This window comes from Magallana gigas, chromosome 6 (genome assembly GCF_963853765.1).
Source record: "Magallana gigas chromosome 6, xbMagGiga1.1, whole genome shotgun sequence".
Lineage (NCBI taxonomy): Eukaryota > Metazoa > Mollusca > Bivalvia > Ostreida > Ostreidae > Magallana > Magallana gigas.
In genome coordinates, this window is record NC_088858.1 from 10795094 (window position 1) to 10807686 (window position 12593).

The window sequence follows — 12593 nt, forward strand, 5'->3', positions numbered from 1 at the left end:
GGGCCACAATGGGGGTACGAATTTTTACATAAGAATATACAGAGTAAATCTTTAAAAAATCTTCTTCTCAAGAACCATTTGGCTAGGAAAGCTGAAACTTTTGTGGAAGCATTCTCAGGTAGTGTAGATTCAAAGTTGTGAAAATCATGAACCCCAGGGGTAGGGTGGACCATAATGGGGTAACGAATTTTTACATAGGAATATATAGAGTGAATCTTTAAAAATCTTCTTCTCAGAAACCATTATGCCAGGAAAGCTGAAACTTGTATATATGGAAGCATTCTCGGGTAGTGAAAATTCAAAGTTGTGAAAATCATAACCCTCGGGGGTTCAGCGGGGCCACAATGGGGATATATTTTTTACTTATGAATATATAGAGAAAATCTTAAAAAATCTTCTTCTCAAGAACCATTTGGCAAGGAAAGTTGAAATTTGTGTGGAATCAACCCTAGTTGGCATTAACTTAAGGTTGTGAAAATCATGACTATCGGGGTAGGGTGGGACCACAATGGGGGGGGGGGGGTCAAATTTTTACATAAGAATATACAGAGTAAATCTTTAAAAATCTTCTCAAGGACCATTTGGCCAGGAAAGCTGAAACTGATATGGAAGCATCCCTAGGTAGTGTAAATTCAAGGTTGTGAAAATCAAGACTCCCGAGGGTAGGGTGGAGCCACAATGGGGGTACGAATTTTTACATAGGAATATATAGAGTAAATCTTTAAAAATCTTCTTCTCATAAACCATTATGCCAGGAAAGCTGAAACTTGTATATATGGAAGCATTCTCAGGTAGTAAAAATTAAATGTTGTGAGATCATGACCCTCGGGGGTTCAGTGGGGCCACAATGGGGATAGACCTCATAAATATGAATAGATAGAGTTAATCTTTAAAAAATCTTCTTCTCAAAACCATTGGCCAGGAAAGCTGAAACTTGTTTGGAAGCATCGTTTTGCAGTGAGATTTCAATTTTTTTCAAATCATGACTCCGGAAGGGGGGGGGGGGTCACAAGAGGGGAGACAAATTTTGACATAGGAATACATGTATATAAAAAAATATCTTTTTTCTAAAAAAAACAAAAAACATTTGCCTAGAAAAGCTGTAACTTCAGTGAAAGCAACTTCAGACAGTGTAGTTTCAAATTTGTTTAAATCACAATCTTTAGGAGTAGTGTGGGGCCACATTGGACATTTTAATTATTCGCAAAAACTGAAATGTTATTATATATGCTTTTACTTATATGCAAGCATTTATATTGCTGATTCTTTAAAATTGTTTAAACTTTGGCCCCTGGAAAATTATTGTAAGAGGTTCCGAGTTTGATGTAGGTTTATACCCTGTATATAAACAATTGTTAAGAGTCTTTTTGAGAACTGCGATGCTGAATGTGATATGACTATAAAATCATCCTGTTAGAAAAGGAACTTGACTATAAATATAAGAATACCCAGGGGGAAACAGATTTTTTCGTATAGGATCTACGTGTATTATACCACATTGTCCAGATATTTTGTATAATGACTCCATGAAGCTGATTTTATCATGACTATTGTTGTTCAGGTGAGCGATGTGGCCCTTGGGCCTCTTGTTTTCAAAGATTCTCGATTGTATTAATTTTGTATCGAAACAATAATTTTGACTTATCTTAAAGGAACATGGTCAGGAATTTGATCAGATTACATTTTTTTCGTTTTTAATGTTTACAATGCTTCAATAGGGCATTTCTAATAGTCAACCAAATTTTGAATGTCAGTCGTCGCGTTATCGGTATAAAAGCGAGATACATGGCTCACAATTCTTTGTTTTGTAAACAAACCTCATGTCATGTTTTTGTTTACATTTTAAATGTGTTGAAACAAATTTCTGTGTTTAGACTTAATACCAAACGCCAGGAACTGATTGTTTATGTTCAAAACGCATTAAATTTAGATGATGGTGGCGACATTGCAGAAAAAATACATGTATAACCCGCGATAGCGGGCGATGTAAAAAAATTTCTGCAATCATCGCTACCTTCATAACTCGCTTGAATCATCAAAGAAAGCATTTTCTTGTTTATATTTACACCTTTCTTTTAACAAATTAATAAATTCATTGTAAAAAAATAAGTAAAATTTACGAAATTACTGTAAATGTACATCAGTATGACAGTCAAATCGTCTCAGGATTGAGAGTTTGACATCATGTTGTTCAGGTGAGCGATGTGGCCCTTGGGCCTCTTGTTTTCAAAGATTCTCGATTGTATTAATTCTGTATCGAAACAAAAATTTTGACTTATCTTAAAGGAACATAAAAAATAAGTAAAATTTACGAAATTACTGTAAATGTACATCAGTATGACAGTCAAATCGTCGCAGGATTGAGAGTTTGACATCATGATTTTTCTTTGGTCGCTGTAGGTTTTGACCAATCGATAAACGGGGTGTGTTGAATTCAGTCTTGTCAGTTTCTATAGAGCTATGGATTAAGTATAAGTTTCCCTAAAGAAAATAACAGAGGGAATCATACTCGGTAGATAAATACATGTATATAATTATATTTAAAGTGACGGAATCTCGTATTATAGTATCCTCCTCGAGCAACTTCTAATTCACTGGTCCATCTATATTTTATGTCTTTTCGTCAGATTATTGATAATGCTATCAAAATTCTATAAAATTGGGACGGATGAAAATATCGATATGGTATATATGACCTTCAGTTAATAAACGTGAAGCAATTAAATATGTCCTTAGATTAATGCAATATTGATTCCGTTCTTTGAAAAACTGGAATGTTACTAAAGAGAGGACAAGTTGAGCGAGGCTTGAGCAAGTACCAAAGATTAGTCGAACTGCAATACCGTATCACTATGGTGAAAGGGGACACCAAACTAGATATGGAATGGTATGAAATATGAAGAACGATCTAACTTTTTTTCTGTTCTAGAGAATGTATGCAGTTTGGACACCAAAATATAATATGATTATTGAAATATTACAAAAATGGCAGAGGAAGAAACTTGAGATAGAGTGTATAGTTTGTTAGAACCTTTTGTTATCTGTTACTTTTAATTTTATATGTGTTTGCCTCTCGAAAACACTATTAACTCAGACAAATGGTGTAGGCCTATCTAAAAGACGAAATAGAGTCTATATGTGATAAAATTCTCGATTGGACGTATAACAGCATGCAGTCAAAAACATTTTATAACAAACATATCAGTGTCATTAGTTTCGAGCAACAACCAGAATAAATACAATATTTGAAGCCAAAAACGTTAACAGAGAAAACACAGCGAACACGATGTCACTACTTTTACCAACATCTGTCCACGTGACAGTTGATTGTTGGTTGTCTTCCTCTAACACAGATTCTTTAATAACAATGCCATTCCCGACGACGGATTCTTTGTACTTCTCGGACTTACTTTTTTGTTTGTTGGGTTTACAACAGTTTTTGCAAAGCACACATTTAGTAAGAACGACAACGCAGGATGGAATTCTTCGAGTTTCTGGCATATGATAAAAATATAGCGTCACAATTGTTAACGTCATAACGAGAGCACTTAAAACCAAGTCAATCAAAAGTTTGATGCACAGCAGAGAAATTCGGGGCTTTGAAACGGTTGGAAGATTGTCGGAGGCTATAGTTTGGAACACTGCAATAGCAAGTAGCACAGTGATGGAGTAGCCAACTCTCTCCCCTGACTGGGCAGGCAGAAGAAACACTAGGTTATTCAACAGCCCGACCAACACGATGGGAAGAATCATGTTAATGAGATGGAAGGTGGATATTCTTTTCATCTCCAGTACAATGGTTATTGTCGTCAGCTGTCTGACTGGGTCACTGTATGAAGCCACAGAAGTGTCCGTCAGGTCCCACATACCGTGCGCCGTATACACGTGAAGGTTAACTTTGTCGGACAGCGCCCGTGCGGCGATTTCACTGACTGCATATCCCCATACCACGAACAATACCTCACATGACTGGGTGTCGTAAGGATACATGTAAACATCCGGGGTACACGCGGTGGCCCAGATATCCCCAGGGTACCACTCTGCAAAACCAGCTGGAGAGTACCTCACAAAGAAATTGTCGTCGTCACCTAGTCGTTTGAATTCTTCCTGGGGAGAACCTAAAACAATAAATGGTCGCCATACCTCTTTTTCTTCGAAAAGTATGGTGCCTGTTCCATTATATTGTGAAGAGTTCCATTCCATTCGGAAGTCGTGCCAAAACATTCCGAAATAACCCACGATAGATAATTTTCCATTTACTTCATCGTATTCAGCAATCCGGACAAGATTGAAGTGAAAATGCAATGTCGTTAATTCCTTCATATCACGCACTCCACGAATCCTCTTGTTGTAATTTTTCATGAGGTCCACCGAGAGCCTATTGGATGCATCAATTGGCTGTGCGATGTTCGTCAAAATCATTGAAGATAAAATTGTCCATAAGAAAATAACACCTACACCGGCCATCGTTTCTTCCGACTTTATACCGAGTGCAGTTTAAATTTCAATGTTCAACCCACTGAACCCAAACATTCTAAAAATCCTTTTATAAATCCTTTTACGTGTAAGAGCTTCGAAACACCTGATCTGTGAATGAATGGAGCTGAGGTTTAACTACGTACGGTTGAAAGACAAGTGGCGGATTTCGCAATCGTCGCAAAATCACCGTTGTGATTGACTGTAATTAACAGTAATTGACTGTTTTTGTAATCATTCTTGCCCGTAAACCAATGGAACCGTGCACTCTTGAAATCAATGTTGTGAATGCAGCTGCACAGTGCGCAATTTATAGGAGATTTGTTTTTGGCATTTCATATTTTCTATTGTTATATCATCAAATTCAAGTTCATTTATTAAATCTTTCAAAGCCACGTAAATATATGACAAAAGAGGACAAACTTTATCTTAAAATAACATTACCAATATTCTAGTTAAAGGTATTAATTGAACATGAACACGATGATTTCCACAATCATGTTACTTAGACGATCAAGATTTTTTATATACTGTATCTTTAAAATGAACATATGTCTTTTTAGTAACTGTTTTTGTCTGTCCGAATTGCAGAACAATATGTTAAAAAAATAAAATTTTAAAACATATATTGTTACAAACATGTATAGAACTTAGTGCTGTAATAACTCTAAAAGCTATTTTCCGTATACTTTTAATAGGACCTCAGTAGAAATAAGCTTAGGGGCTTTCAAGGAGTGTCCTTATTATGTCTTTCAAATATCCCCTCTTTCAAATTATAACCATTATCTCTCTCTCTCTCTCTCTCTCTCTCTCTCTCTCTCTCTCTCTCTCTCTCTCTCTCTCTCTCTCTCTCTCTCTAATTATTTTTTAGCCTCAGTTTAAAAAGTGTTGTTAATCTTTTATTTAGCGATGTACCTGTCAATCTTCAAGCTCAACTGGTAGACAGTGATGTAAAGTACGAAATACATGTATAACATTTATATTTTTTCTAAACTTTAGTGGGCATACACTAAAGAGGGCTGAATAGCCGTGGCCATTTTTAGGCTATTTTATTTACGAAGAGCTCCGTATAAAGAAATAAGCAAATGTTTGAATACCAAAGATAAAATGTTGGGACCTTTTCTTTTACAGAATAATAGTTTACGGTCAAATTTATCATATTTTAAAAGTTTAAAGGGACATGGTCACGATTCTGGTCAAAAATTATTTTTTCGATTTTAATGTTTACAATGCTTCAGTAAGGCATTTTTAATAGGCAACCAAAATTTGATTGTAATTTGTTGAGTTATAAGCGAGTTATAGAGCTGTCATGTTGTAAATTTTGAATTTACTGGGTGGGTGTAAATACAAAATTTACAACATGACAACTCATGTTGTAAATTTTGTATTTACACCCACCCAGTAAATTCAAAATTTACAACATGACAGAGCTTACAATTCTTCACTATGTAAACAATTAAAGCTTTTGTTTACATTTTGAATGTTGAAGTGAAAATTCCAGTTTTAGACCTCAAATGAATGTGTTAATCGTTAGTTACTGTTAATTTATGGTTAAAATGAATAAGGAGATAGACCAATTAGCTTGAAAAAGATTTTTTACTGGTATATTGAAACTATGTAAATAAAAACAGGGCACGAGCCTTGTTTACATGACGAAGAATTGTGAGCCCTGTATTTTGCTTAAAACTCATCGACTGGCACCCAAATTTCATTTGATCATTAGAAATGCATTCCTAAAGCATTGTAAATAATAAAAACAGAAAAATAAAATTTGACCAAAATCGTGACCATGTTCCATTAAGGCCGATCCGATGGTTAATTTGTCGACCATTTAGTCTTCTTGATGATTTAAGACGTTTACCAATAGTGCCATCAGACGAACTATTTATAGCAGTGTGTCGCTTGTTTGCTAATAGTAGCAGTGATATGCCAACATGCTTACTAGTTCCTATCAAGATATTATATATAGTTTTGAATCTTCCAGTGAATATATTCAAAACCAATAGTGCATCATTAAATATGTTGTAACTACAAGGAAAGATATTGTATTTGTGGCACAATTACCACGGTATTTCATGATCATAGAAAGCTTGAATACCTAATATTTACATTTTTAGCTGTCATTGTCTGTGATAACATTACGAATCAATTTTGAACCCTAAAACCCGATAACTTCCTAAAACATGAGTGACACAACATTGATGTGTCTTACAGCATAACCGAGACACGGTATTGGCTGCGCCGCGTAGTAATACATAGCATGGCGTGCTTCAGGAAAAAATAGTGGTTTTAAATATGTTGTTTTAAAGAATAGAAATTGGAAATAATATAAATGTAAATAATAAGGAATCATTCTTTGAATATTATGAGGTGATAATTTCGGTCGGAGCGTGGTCAAATCTATTATAAAGCCCTTCGGGCTTTTTTGGATTTGACCATGCCCCAACCGAAATTATCACCTCATAATACTCAAAAAATGATTCCTTATTCCTGAAATAATTACAACATCTCGTTATAACAAGAAAAACATACTTTGAAACCAATGCAAACAATTCTGATCATTTTTTTCTCTCAAGACTATGGATAGCATGTGTTTTATAAGGCGATTTATTTCATTCAACGCTTAAGCATTTTTATCATATTTATTCAATGCAATAAAGATAAAGTTAAAACCAGGACTCCGAATCATTTTCTCAAAACAAAAAAAAGAAAATACTTTTAGCTTATATTTTGATTCTTAATTTGGCGAATTTGTTAATAAAAAAAACCCCGTAGCATTTGATGTGCAAAACTCTTTTCAGATATTGATTCCATCTTTCTATGAGTTAAAAATACAATCAATATCAAAACACAAAAATTTGAGAAGAGGAAGTGTTTTTCCCAGCATGAAAGAGTATAAAATATTTGAACTAATTTGAAATATTTTTACACAAAGGAATAGACAGGACATGACTGTAAATAATCTCAATATAGAAAATCATTTCGACAATTGCGATTTGAAATTAAAACTTTGATTCTTTAAAGTGCATATTTTTTTGTTGTTTAAGGTGGCTCTATACACCCACAGTTTATTCCAATATTCAATAGAAGACCACAAAACATATACTGATCAAATATTAAAATGATGATAGGGATACGATAAGTATTTTTAAAGATTTTTAAATGTTTTTTCGTGTTTTTGTAAAATGATTTTTAAAAAGTTAACTACTAACAAATTGAGATAATTTTTTTTGTCATATGATAAATATTTCCTTCGGACATCTTAAAAAATATATAACACTTCTTAACATTCAAAAATGTTATTATTGCAATTTTTTTTAGTATTTCCCCAAAACACAATTGTTCATATTTTCTTACTCTGTTCACAAATCATCTGAAAAAGCTGCTTGATGTTATAAGGAAATGTATTTTAATAAATGTGACATAAAAAATTGAATAAAAATCATTGCAAATAAACACAAAAAATATTTTAAATTTTATTTGGAATGAAAGTTCCTCAGGTAAGAGTTATTGTTCCTAACTCCCAAGGCCCAAACACCTTGGGGACTTTAAAAAATTTCATTTCTGAGTTGAAGAAAATTTCCTAAATATCATGTTGGAATGATAAATACATAGATATTTCATTATTGGCCTATATAAGTGAATATATTCGCTTTAATGCAAAACTAAATCAAATAAATAAAGTGGAAAATTAACTTATAGGATTTATGTATTCCAACTGAGAGAAATTCAAAGCCACCCCATGCGCGGATCCAGAAAATTTTTCCAGGGGGGGTCCGAAGGATAATTGTGTTTGCCAGGGGGGGTCCGAGGCATATTTTCGCGATAATTTTACTATGTAAATTTAATAAATTTTCATTTTCCAGGGGGGGTCGGGACCCCCCCCGACCCCCCCTCTAGATCCGCGCATGCACCCTCCCATCCCCTTAAGGTGGTAAGGAATATTTGTCGACATTAATGTGGATTAAAGTTTATTATATGAATATGTGAAATACTTTCACCGGTTTAGAATTCAACAGAATTCAACCCAAAAATACGTTTTAGAAAATTTTGAAAATTAAAAATTTTATCGTCCTCAACGGAATTCGAACTCATGGCCTTCAGGTATGTAGTGAACCCACTAACCCACTGCGCTACGCTGCAATACGTCGATGATGGGAAAGAAACTATAAGTATTTAAGAAATTATACTTGATTTTATTGTTTATTTCGATAAATAATACGACACAAAGTGAAGGTGTCAAATACCACATTACTTGTAAGTATTGAACTTTCCAATTATGAAAGTCAATCTAATCATTTAACAAATTTTTCAAAAGAGCGGTCCCAACACAATTCGCCTCAGTTTAAATCAGCCAGTACCGGAATTGCATTCTTCCAGATTTACTTTTTTGCGTACTGCGTCATCAAAATGTGGTGTATAGAGCCACCTTAATTGAACTCAATGTACATGTTTCTTTTTTTTCTAAAAACTTAAAAAATATCTGTTAAGTCGTACTAGAATGTAAGTTATTAGATAATCAAGAAATCTCAAAACAGTCATTTCGACCAATTGTTTAGAGAGTTTTCACATCATGCATTTTTACCCATAATGGAGAAGAGGAAGTGTTTTAGAGAGTAAAATGTTTGAACTCTTCCTAAGATGATGGTATCATTGTATATGCAGTAAAAAACTACATATCATACAAGTGAGCAATGTCACACTAGGTACAATGTACTTCCATCTACTATTTGCCGGGATGTTTACCCCTACAGCTGGATACAATTTCTATTCTGACACGATATTATCTTCGATTCATGTTGAATTGCTGTACACAAATCTATGACAGTTTGGTGCTTCTCTGTATGAAAAATAACTATTGCATTTTTTTCCTTTATGCCGTTTTTAATTTACAGTTGTAAAATGTACCAGGTTATACAGTGTATATACATGCACTGGAATTTACAAATTAAAAATCACACAAAGTTAAATACATTCATTCTTATGTATTTATGCTTTAATCACATACTCAGAATTCATACAGACATTGTTAGTACAATTACAAGTAAATGTAAAATGAATTGTTTATTTGAGCACAAGCAATGTTCACCTGTATTCTGTCTGTTTGAATACAACGACGGCGTCTTCATCGTGTGGGGGTTTTCAAGTCTGGCGCAAACTTCGTGGATTTCAGACAGAATCAGAAAAAATCGTGGAAAACGAGAATGACAACGGCAATAAAGATGACAATGCAGATGATGGCGACGATAAACGGCGTGATCTTCCGACAGAAGGCTATGATGCTTATCGACTGGGCCTCATCGACCTGGAAGTCAAATTAACTAGTCAACGCATCAATAGCTATTATACCGTGCAATTATAAGGGAATAAAGAAACAAACCAAAACTAACATCATTGTATCACTAGGTGTACTTTAAACTATATTCACAACACATCACTATTAACATGAAATGTTTATTAATTACGACCTAAAATACAAGTTAGCGTTAAAACATCAACGCATTACCTTTCATCAAGCTGATTCATTCACAATATTAGATACGAATGATATGTTAATTTCTATCAATTTAATTAAGATTTGATGTTAAATTTTGGGTGGTTGGAGAAACGTTTGCGGATTCAGGATTCAGATATCTTAATCTCAATTGTATAAATGGATATCTGTTAATTTCAAAACCATATATTAAAAAACTAACAGTGCTTAAAATTATATAGTAGCCATCATTTACCCACCAAAAAAATTGTCTACTTTTATTTTAGCGTTGTTAATTCCACGAATATAAAGCTTATTAAATACATTTATATCATAACTACCACCTCAAAATTATCTCAGAACCTCTCTGTGTTTCGCGTCTATAAAATGTATACATGTGCAATTACATTTATACTACAAAAATCGAAGCATGTAAACTGGGAATGCCCAATATCCCACTTATATCTCGAAAAAAAATTCACTCAGATGCAATTTTGTTTACCTTAGAAGGGTTAAGTCTGGTTGTGACTGAACTTTGACCTAATTCCGTCCTCCCCGTATCTTCCACGGTCACCGTGACGTTAGCGTTGGTGGTATATTTCACGTTATAGGACATCGCTACGAAACGTCTTGAGAAAGAGGACACATCGAGATTCAATGACTTCGCAATAAGATTAGTTTCCAGGGTAAAAGTCGATTAATCGTGAATGTGCATCGGTACAGTTGCGTAAACCTGTCACCCATTCCTTAAATGTATTAGAAGATTTCGATTTTTTCTTCAAGTTCGCTGTCGTTATAATTATCTTGTAACATTGATTGCCATTTTCAGTCCACGAAGGGCTATTCTTTAGATAAGACTACCATGTCCATCATAGCTCGGTTTCCCCAAAGAGTTCTGTTCGCATTATAAAGTAATTCCATTTTGCATTTCTTGCCTTCCGACAAAGCGCTAAGCTTGGACTAATTTAATATCTTATCAATATTCCTTGGGTCGTTTAACCTTGTGAGTAAAAACAATAACCCTAAGGAGACAACTATAATTTTGTTCAAAGCAATTATATTCTATCTCAAGCACTTCATTATACTCTATAGTATAAGTTACTTCTGAGTCGCATTTGCCATTACATTAGGAAATCACAAATTTACGCAACAAATACATGCAGAACACTATGGCTATTGGTTTATCTCTTTTCATATCTTTTATAAAATGAAATGATGCTATTATTTATCTTCAGCACCTCAGAAAACATCTGATTGTCGGTATTACGGAAAACAAAAGGGAACCAGGCGTAGAGTTTATTACATGGGAGGTTCAGTCTTCTCTTGGACGGAACTCTGGAATTAGTCAAATGGTTAAAACTCGGACTTTGGCATCGGTCAACGTCGTAATTTTGCTCTAAAATGACGAAAATGTTTTTTGGCACTGGCATACACAGGCCATTAAACAAGCGGAATTCAAGAGGAAATACATCTTTTGTGTGGTAAACAAAGCGGCCTCGGTACTGAGGAGCTGTGTCCCAGAGGTGGGTTTGGTTTTCATCGTAAAAGAACACATCTATAAAAGGCCAATAGTCATCAACCTTTCTGTACACTTTCCATTGTGATAGAGCGTCTGTTCGAACGCTAAGAAAATTAGACCAGTCAGACTCTGTCTCAATAATCTGTCGCAAACGTTCCCTGAACTTTGACCCGACGAGGACATCAACGTCATCATCCCATGGTATTTTGCCGTGATGGCGATATGATCCTAAAAGCGAACCCCCGTATAACATGAACGAGATTTTCTCCTTTTTGCAGACGTCTATAAAAAGTCTAAGCAAAGTGTCTAGTTTCTTTAACTCCCTTACATCGAAAAACGATAAATTTTGTGGAACAGTGCTGACAATGGTTTCCGCTCTCTGTGTATCGATCGATGCGTTCATGTTAGCTGTGACACACAGAATTTCCTCCTTCAACTGAAATCCAGAGCAGGACTTCACTGTAACACTGGTGCACTGAAGTCGGTCGTTTGTTGTTGTTCTTTCACTCAAATCTATTGTTGTCCGTGATTGAAAAAGCAGTCTGAGAATCATCACAACTAACACTACCACACAGAATTTGTACAGTTTTCTCCGCATTTCAGTAGGGCATCGTCAACAGCGCTTTTATGCAAATCACTTCAGCGCTTCTGCTATTTTTATTATTTTCAGATCATTAAGCCCTTTCTTTGAACAGTGCAACCAATCGTTATTAATTCTAGGCTATTGCTGAGATGTTTTTTCCGTCAAATTCAGCAGTTCTGCACATATTTTAATAACAGTACTAATATGATGCGTTATTCAATTTATCAGGTGACCTATTGCTCTCTGTTTTCGTCCTTCGTCCTGCGTCGTCCGTCGTGCGTTAACAATTTTACAATTTAAAACTTCTTGAAAATACATGGCCAATTATTACCATTTCTGATGTGAAGCATCTCTATGGTAGGAGGAATCTTAAATGTGAAATTCGTGGCTCTACCACCCCAGGGCGCCACAGGCGGGGCCAGATGTTCAAAAATCTTTTTCTCTACTTCCATACATGTGAGGAAAAAAATTGTGTGCAAGGTTATGATGTTCATGAAGCCCTCTACCAAAATTTTGAAATTCATGGCCCCTGGGTCAGGCTC

At 34.8% G+C, this 12593-nt stretch overlaps 2 protein-coding genes across 2 annotated transcripts; both read right to left on the bottom strand.

Annotated features, from left to right (window-relative positions):
* Positions 1-3171: 3171 nt before the first annotated feature.
* On the bottom strand, positions 3172-4709 carry LOC105336762 (neuronal acetylcholine receptor subunit alpha-7). The gene has a single exon (XM_011441198.4). The coding sequence runs from the start codon at positions 4465-4467 to the stop codon at positions 3211-3213; it is 1257 nt and encodes a 418-aa protein (XP_011439500.3). The 5' UTR covers positions 4468-4709; the 3' UTR covers positions 3172-3210.
* Positions 4710-9358: 4649 nt separating this feature from the next.
* On the bottom strand, positions 9359-12137 carry LOC105336780 (uncharacterized). Its single transcript, XM_066087889.1, has 2 exons — positions 10452-12137; positions 9359-9781 (listed from the first exon to the last, which is right to left on the bottom strand). The coding sequence occupies exon 1, from the start codon at positions 12064-12066 to the stop codon at positions 11131-11133; it is 936 nt and encodes a 311-aa protein (XP_065943961.1). The 5' UTR covers positions 12067-12137; the 3' UTR covers positions 9359-9781; positions 10452-11130.
* Between the last annotated feature and the right edge of the window lie 456 nt (positions 12138-12593).

Excerpts from the sequence above, each read along its gene's own strand:
- LOC105336762 (XM_011441198.4), bottom strand. The coding sequence starts at position 4,467 with ATGGCCGGTGTAGGTGTTATTTTCTTATGGACAATTTTATCTTCAATG.
- LOC105336780 (XM_066087889.1), bottom strand. The coding sequence starts at position 12,066 with ATGCGGAGAAAACTGTACAAATTCTGTGTGGTAGTGTTAGTTGTGATG.